This window comes from Asparagus officinalis, chromosome 6, assembly GCF_001876935.1.
Source record: "Asparagus officinalis chromosome 6, Aspof.V1, whole genome shotgun sequence".
NCBI lineage: Eukaryota > Viridiplantae > Streptophyta > Magnoliopsida > Asparagales > Asparagaceae > Asparagus > Asparagus officinalis.
In genome coordinates, this window is record NC_033799.1 from 3,869,303 (window position 1) to 3,877,959 (window position 8,657).

Sequence of the window (8,657 nt, forward strand, 5' to 3'; positions counted from 1 at the left end):
AAGGCCGAGCCACCATTCGGTGGCTCGGCCAAGGCCAAGACGTAGCACTAAAAGAGTTAACTCTTTTAGCATAACGTTACATGCGGAACGGACTTAAACAATCCTCATGAAAGCCCGATTCAAACAGTAATCGGTAAAGGCACCTCAAATCCGTTGAAGGTTGAGGATTTGCCAAAAATCCTAAGTCAGCGTCTAACACGCGTTGCCGGGTAGTCTATTCCCGTGAGAAAGACGAAGTCTACGTATTCAATATCGTAGCACTAAAAGAGTTAACTCTTTTAGCACAACGTTATATGCAGAACGGGTCTAAACAATCTGCATGCTAGCCCGACTTAAACGGTAGTCGGTAAAGGCTAATCAAACCCGTTGATGGCTGAGAATTTGCCAAAATTTTTATAAATGTGAGTCATTGACGTATCATCTTCATTAGTTGGTCTCGTGATTTGAGCATATAACGACTTCGAGATAAGATTCATATCTGCAGACGAAACAACTTTAATAGTTGGCCTTGCAGCCTAAAATTTGGGATCGCCACGCTCCAATATCTTAAGAGCTTAAACTGTGTAGACTCCAGTAAACATACGAGTATAAACTGTGTTAACGCAGGTCAACGCAGGTCAACGCGTTATGACAAAGATAATCAGTTCAAAGTCAACTCAATGACACGAGCCAAAACTAACTCACCAATTATGATTCAAACTTCGACGACAGTCAAACGATAAACGCAGCGCCGGAAGACCTTCATCTATTCGACAAAGCACTGGATAGACTAAAGGCTGAGGAAGTCAAGAATTGAAACAGTTCACAGGTCCTTTGACACCGACTAAAGGCGGAGGGCTATCATATCCAAAGCATTCCAGACTCCTCCATAAAAGAATGAGTCTGAAATACTTTGGAGGGGGTATCTGTAGGCGTCTAAAATGCCTATAGGTATCCACGCACAGTTCGAGACGGAGAGAAGATGATGAACGTCGTTATCCGAGTCTAAGAGGATTATCTGTCGTCGACAAGCGCATGAAGAGAAACGACGAACCAAGTGGCCCGCGTGCGTCAATCAACACGCGCATCAGCTCGCGCGCATCAATCAACATGTGCGCGTCAATCAGTTCGCGCGCGTCAATCAGTTCGTGCGCGTTCAACGGTCAATCCCGCAACGAAGCGTGCAAGTCAACAAGATGATCAATCACGCGAAACGGGGGAAAACTACAAGTCCCAGAAAATCAGAAAAGTCAGGAAACATACAAGTTCGACAGAAGCGACGGACCCGCGCTAGCGCGGGACAGAACAGACTGACCCGCGCAAGCGCGGGTTAGAGGGAATCCCTCGTTTTGATCCAAGAAAACCACCAACCAAGCCTATAAATAGGGGCTCGGGTGTTCATTTTTGAGGAGGGGATCAAGAGGACGAAGTGCTGCCGAATTGGAGAGTGGAGCCACGAATTTACAGCAAGGGTTAGCAGATCTTGGCGATCTCCTGCGCATAAAGAGTGGAGTTCGAGAGATCTGAGACCCGTCCCCAATTCCTCCGGATTTAAGCTTGGTCTTAAATCCCGAGAAGAGCCGTGATTTTGCTTAGTCAAAATCACCGCTACTGCAATTACTTCCTTTGTGAAGTGAGAGCATTGATTATCCAACTTCTGCTAACCGGATCTGATCCGCGGTGGTCCACGGATATTAACATCCCCGGCACAGGCAAAGATCCCACGCAAGCAGCGTGTGATAAACGTCCGTTGCGCTGTTTGACAAGAGTTGTAATCTTTATTTTCATTGTATAAAGGAGATCTTATAAAAAGATCAACTTTTCTTTTCACATTTGAGTTTATTGTAATGACCAAAGTTGTAATAGATCCGATGACAATGAAAACATTAACTTTTGACCCAAACAGCGAGCTCCTCCTCCAGCTGGCACTAGCTGGCTTCCACTCCACGCCGAGCCTCGTGATCACATTGAGCCCCGTGCACACGACAGGCGACACCTTGCTTTTGCCTGTCCAGCCCCGCCTATAGGCGAGCTCGAAGTCACCTCACCACATCTCACTTGCAGACGAGATCGAACCTCGCCTCACACCTCGCCTGCGATCTCGAACAGGCGACTTACCTCGGCAGGCGAGCGGCAGGCGAGTTTCCTTGCCTGACCATCCTCGGCAGGTCAGTTCTTCTTCAATTCTCCACCTCGTCCATCATTTGATAAATCTCAAATTTTGGATGAACACCAGAAGAACACCGCTAACTCCAAACCAAGCCTAAAACAGCTGCACCATTATACCATGGCTGCCTACGTACCCTCTGACCGGGATCAAGCTAATCGTAGTTCTTCCAAATGACCGCCAACGGCCTCAACAATCACGAATATGCAATAAGTTTCGACAATGATCAAACTTGTTACTCGGAACCATCTTTGTAAGCATATCTGCCGGATTATCCTTCGTGTGGACCTTCACTATCTTCACATCTCTATCTTCAAGAACATCCCGAACGAAGTGATAATGAACGTCAATGTGCTTCGTCCTCGAATAAAAAACTTGATTCTTCGCCAAATAGCCTCCTTAACAGCCTCCGTAATTATCATATACTCTGCCTCCGTCATAGACAAAGCCACCATCGACTGTAAGGTGCATCTCCAACACACCGGCGTACGGGTCAAAGTAAACACATACCCCATAGTAGACCGGCGCTTATCCAAATCCCCGACATAATCCGAATTAACATAACCAATACACAACTGCCCACCTCTAGTGTCCCGCTCATAAACCAAACCAACATTGAGCGTACCTCGAATGTACCTCAAAATCCATCTTAAGGTGTCCCAATGACCCACTCCTGGATCGTGCATGTATCTTGAGACCATGCTCACCACCTGTGACAAATCTAACATCGTACATACCATCACGTACATCAAGCTTCCAACTACGCTCGCATATGGAGTATTCGATATCAACCCTCTATCTTCAACTATCTTTGGTGAAAGATTAGCTGAAAGCTTCAAATGGGCTCCCAAAGGTATACTAACAGGCTTTATCTCTACCGATAAGCCACCTGAGTCAAACAAATTCTGTCTTTCTTTTTATCTCTACCGATCTCCATCCCCAAAATGCGCTTAGCCTCACCCAAATCCTTTATCTCAAACTTATTTGAAAGCTGTGCCTTCAACTCATCTATAGAAGACCTGAAAATAGACGCAACTAATATGTTATCGACATAAAGCAACAAATAGATGTACGCACCTCCTTTCAGCTTGCGAAAATATACATAAGGATCAAACTGGCTCTGAGTATACGAATGACCAATCATGAAACCATCAAATCGTCTATACCACTGTCGAGGAGACTGTTTCAAACCGTATAGCGATTTCTTCAACCTACAAACTAATTTTTCCTTTCCTGCAGCTCGGAATCCCAATGGCCGAGTCATATATATTTCTTCATCAAGATCATCATGAAGAAATATCGTCTTCACATCTAACTGATCTAACTACAATCCATACTGCGCCACCAAAGCTAGCAAAATTCGAATCGAAGAATGCTTCACCACCGAAGAGAAAACCTCATTGTAGTCAATACCTTCCTCCTATGCATAGCCCTTCACAACCAACCTAGCCTTGAACCTCACTGGAGTGCCTTCAATGCCCTCCTTTTTCGGGTATACCCACTTGCAACCAATCGCCTTCCGCCCCTTTGGAAGCTGAACAAGTTCCCATGTATCGTTCTTATTAAGAGACTCCATTTCCTCCTGTATAGCTACCTACCACGAATCAGCCTCCGAACTCTGCTCGGCCTCTCTGAATGTAGTAGGCACCAACTAATCGATATTCTCCACCGGAAGTGTATACGCAACTACTGTGTCGGTATACCGTGCTGGCGTTCGTATGTCTCTCCTCTGTCTCCGAACCGCAATCGAATCCTGAACCTGAGCCGTCAGTCCCTGATCCTGCACATCTGTACTCGTATCCTCCTCGTCATCATCGTTCTCGCCTGGCGTCACCTTAGTCGGCACTCTAATGGATACTGTACCATCTGGATAATGTGAAGCTGCATCGATCTCCACCACATACGATATCTCCTTCGTCGGGTCGTTCTCTGCCTAATGAGAGGTGGGAAACATCAAGATAAAAGCCTCATCGAACGTGACGCCCCTACTCAGCACAATCTTCCTATCAACTGGATCCCATAACTTGTATCCATTGACAACACGCTTGAATTCTACAAATATGGCCTACCTAGCTCGAGGTTCCAATTTATTTGTTCTCACATGATAAAATGCAGGGCACCCAAATACCTTGAGCTGGTCATAGTCATTTGTTGGCTTTCCCGACCACTTCTCCATAGGGGTCTTCCCCTCAATCGCAGATGAAGGCAGTCTGTTAATGAGGTGGCTCGCATATGATAATGTCTCATCCTAAAAAAAAATTTCCAAACCACTTTGCGACAATAAGCATCGGACCTTTCAGCCTCTCTGCCACCCCATTCTGCTGCGGTGTATGACTAACTGTGAAGTGCCTCTCTATGCCCTCGTCTCGATATAGCTGCTAAAATGGGTCAGAAGTATACTTACCACCATTGTCGGATCGTAATGTCTTGATCTTTCTCCCAGTCTGCAGTTCCAATCTCTTCTTCCATTCCACAAAAAATCTAGGACTTCATTTTTATGCTTCATGGTATACACCCAACAACGTCTAGAATAATCATCTATAAAAGTGACGAACCAATGTCGACCACCAAGTGATGCAGTCTTGGTAGGACCCCAAACGTCTATGTGCACGTAATCCAGGATGCCCCTCGTCTTATGGATGGCAGTCCCGAACTTCACCTTCGTCTTCTTGCCAAGAATACAGTGCTCACAGAACTTAATCTTCCCACTCTTGGCTTCCTTTAATAGCCCCTGCTTACACAAAACCTGCAGTGACTTCTCACCTGTGTGCCCTAACCTATAGTGCCAAAGTCTACTCATGTCCGCCTCTGAAATAGCTGAAGCTACCTAGCCAACCTCGGTGCTCCCCTTCAGATAATATAAATTTTGACTGCGGACTCCCTTCATCATCACCAAAGATCCCTTAGTAACATTTGCTACAGTGTCCTCAAAGGTCACCTTTAATCCCTTCGCCTCTAAAGCTCCAACTGAGATAAGATTCTTCTTCAGCTGAGGAACGAATCTCACATCTTTCAACTCACGAACTACTCCATCGTACACCCGAATCCGTACGGTACTTATCTCACAAATACCACAGGATTGAACATTTCCCATGACTACAACACCCCCTATCGAGTCTCTCAAATGATGAAAACCAATCTCGCCTAGGAGTCACGTGATAAGTAGCGCCAGAATCAAATATCCAATCTGATGCATCCAAATGATTCACCTCCGGAGTAATCAATAGAGAAAAGCTCGAATCATCGGAATCATCGCCTTTCGTAATATTCATCTCATTGGCCTTCAGGCCCTTTTTCTTGCTATTCTCCTTCTCTTTGATCTTTGGACAATCTCTTTTCCAATGTCCATGTTCCTTGTAGAGCGCACACTGGTTTTTAGCTAACGGGTGATGACCTCTTGACTTTGACCTTCTTGTATTGTCACCTCTTGGATATGGGCTTCTACCTCTCGTCGACAAGGCCTCTCCTGAAGTACTAGCGCGAGAAGTCTTCTTGTCCTTCCTCCTCAAATCATAATTCGTTAAAGCATTAGTAACTTCACTATAGCTGATAGAAGATCTCTCATTCAACAGAGTGAGTACGAAGGTATCATAATCCTCATCCGATAAGGAGCCCAACAAAATAATCGCATTGTACTCATCCGATATCTTCTCATCAACATTCGCCAAGTCCGACCAACAAAATAATCGCATTGTACTCATCCGATATCTTCTCATCAACATTCGCCAAGTCCGACAACAACTTAGTGTAGTTGTTCACATCCGATATCTTCTCATCAACATTCGCCAAGTCCGACAACAACTTAGTGTAGTTGTTCACATGAGCCGCTGGTGAGGTGCCTCGGGACATCAGAAATCTGAATAATCTACACAGCAAGTACAAACGGTTCTCAACACTCTTCGTAAGGTACTTATTATTGAGAATCTCCTACATCTTCATTACAGACGTCATCCCAATCACATCGTATTTCAGCTCCTGTTCCAAACAGGACCTAATCACCCCACAATCATTCCTATTCATCTTTTCCCATACCGACTCTTTATATTTAGGTGGTCTCTCTTGGACCATGATGGTCTCCTCCAAATTCTGAGCATTGAGCGCGTCCTGTACGTCGCTCATCCACAAACCAAAGTTAATTTTGTCGCCATATTTTACAACACTAATCTTAGTGTTCTGAAAACCAACTTGAACTGTGTCTAACATATTCTTGCTGCTTTCTCCAGTTACTTCTCCCATACTCACAATCTCCGAATTGCAAAGAAAGATCCAAACTTTGATAGAATTAAGAAGATACCCAACTGAACCCTAAATCGGATTCCAAATTGATCTCCTAACAACACAAGGAAAGCAATATCATCACGACACTCCTCAACGCTATCTCCACCGAAACTTAGAACTCTAAGAACCAAGCTTCCAAACTGAATCTTCCTCCACCCAATGTCAAAACCCTAGATCTCAAATCTGGAGCTCTGATACCAATTGTTGTGCGCCTTTGCGGAAGCGTGCTCGCACACCAAACAAGTCGGTGAGCACGGGATAAGATTAACAAACCCAACTCGGATACAATCCAATAATTAAATATGACAAGCAAATCACAAACACAGATATTTACGTGGTTCGGCAATTTGCCTACGTCCACAGGAGCGACACAAATAATTTCTTATTAATCACAAGAAATTACAAATAAGAGAGAAGATCTCAAGCTTGAGATCTCTCAAAATAATAACAGTGTTTTAACTTAAAACACTGTTCAATCTCTCTTAAATAACTCAACTTCCCCAAATAAATACACCAACTCCTTCTCCACAAACTAATGAGAAGAGGACAAAAGGGGAAAACCAAATCATAGAGAACGAAAGGGATTTAAATCCCAAATCGGAGAGAGCTCTGCTTTCTCAAAGTTCTGCCGCCAATCTCTCTCTGACTTGCTCGCTCCAATCGGATCATGAACAAGGGTTTCCCTTTTATAGGGAAACCTTAGGGTGAGGCGAGCTCCTCCTCCAGCTGGCTTCCACTCCACGCCGAGCCTCGCGATCACCTCGAGCCCCGCGCACACGACAGACGACACCTTGCTTTCGCCTGTCCAGCCCCGCCTATAGGCGAGCTCGAAGTCGCCTCACCACATCTCGCCTGCAGGAGAGATCGAACCTCGCCTCACACCTCGCATGCGATCTCGAACAGGCGACTTCACCTCGGCAGGCGAGTTTCCTCGCCTGACCATCCTCGGCAGGTCAGTTCTTCTTCATTAAAATATCCCAGATAGTTAAGGGAGGAAGAGAGTACAAATCGTTCATATTTTGAAATTAGTTTCTTAAGTCATCAAATTGCAATTAGTCCCCTCAAAGATTTTTAGGTGATTCAAAATTAGTTTACCTGGTTAAAGATGGGTTGAAATTGAGGTAATATTCCCTTATTAATTTAACATTTTTGGGTGTGATACTAGTTGTCCTTGGTTAACAATAAATTTAATCATGATTAAGAATTTAAATGATAAATATAACAAAGTGACTAATGTACCCATTTTATTTCATACCTTAGAAGGAGCCAAGTCATCCATAAGTCGAGTGAGGACCCCAGTGAGGTAGAGTAGTTGGTGTGAGTGCTCCCAAAGATCGAGTGATTTTTCTGTAAAATTGTGGCCTACAAAATAAAATGCATGGACGAGCATACAGGGATAGCCAATTGAAATCCAACCATTTTCCACGTATTCCTCAAGAGACGGCGTTATGCCCTCGTGAATGTATTGCGTGTCTCTCAAGTATGCTTCACACAGACGTATCCACTGAATAAAACAATTAGCACATGATCAGTATTAGCAAATTAATTAATTAAGTTAATTAACTAAAGATGCAAGCACCTTGGGGGTTTAATTAGCTACTTAATTAGTATTTAATATTTATCTCGTTCTATTTTATTAATTACCATCATCATCGGAAGTAGTAATTAATACAACAGGACGAGGATGTAACTAGGTGTGCTCTTCATTAGTACGTACAGCTGATGAATGTGATATGAAGTTAATATTATACCTCATTTATTAAGTGAGATCTGATGTCAAATCCGAAGTCCTTGAGGAAAACATATGCGAACTCATTAACCAAATTATGTACTGCCAAATAGCACAACTTCAGGTAATCTGGGAGGCCTTCCATGGCCTTGAGATCCCACCTAATAAAAATGAAACAAGTGGGAAAAATTAAAATGTCAAATTTTATAATTATGTTAGTGTCGCTAACTTAGCCATATTGGACAAATGAGTATGATCTATATATAATAGATATTCTTTTCTAACGCAGGTTAGTTTCACGTATACCTCTGCACTGAAAACGTCGACTCTTAAACTGTTTTATTACTATATTGCGTTATTTCCAACAAAAACCACCCCCTCATGAATTTTGGGGTTTTTACACACAGCACCAATGAACTTTATAAATCAGAGAAAGGCTCCTAGAACTTTCAAAAAATTATATTAAGCCACCCTGAACTATTGGAAAACCTCATAAGATTAGTG

The 8,657-nt window shown here is 43.6% G+C and overlaps 1 protein-coding gene across 1 annotated transcript in view; it reads right to left on the minus strand.

Moving 5' to 3' along the window:
• The window catches only part of LOC109845202 (terpene synthase 10-like), a 52,270-nt gene that overhangs the window by 2,273 nt on the left and 41,340 nt on the right, over positions 1-8,657 (minus strand). The window contains exons 7-8 of the mRNA XM_020414423.1: positions 8,176-8,314; positions 7,680-7,928 (exon numbers count right to left, since the gene is read on the minus strand). Of these exons, the coding sequence (XP_020270012.1) occupies positions 7,680-7,928; positions 8,176-8,314 (388 nt within the window). The remainder of the gene's footprint in view (positions 1-7,679; positions 7,929-8,175; positions 8,315-8,657) is intronic.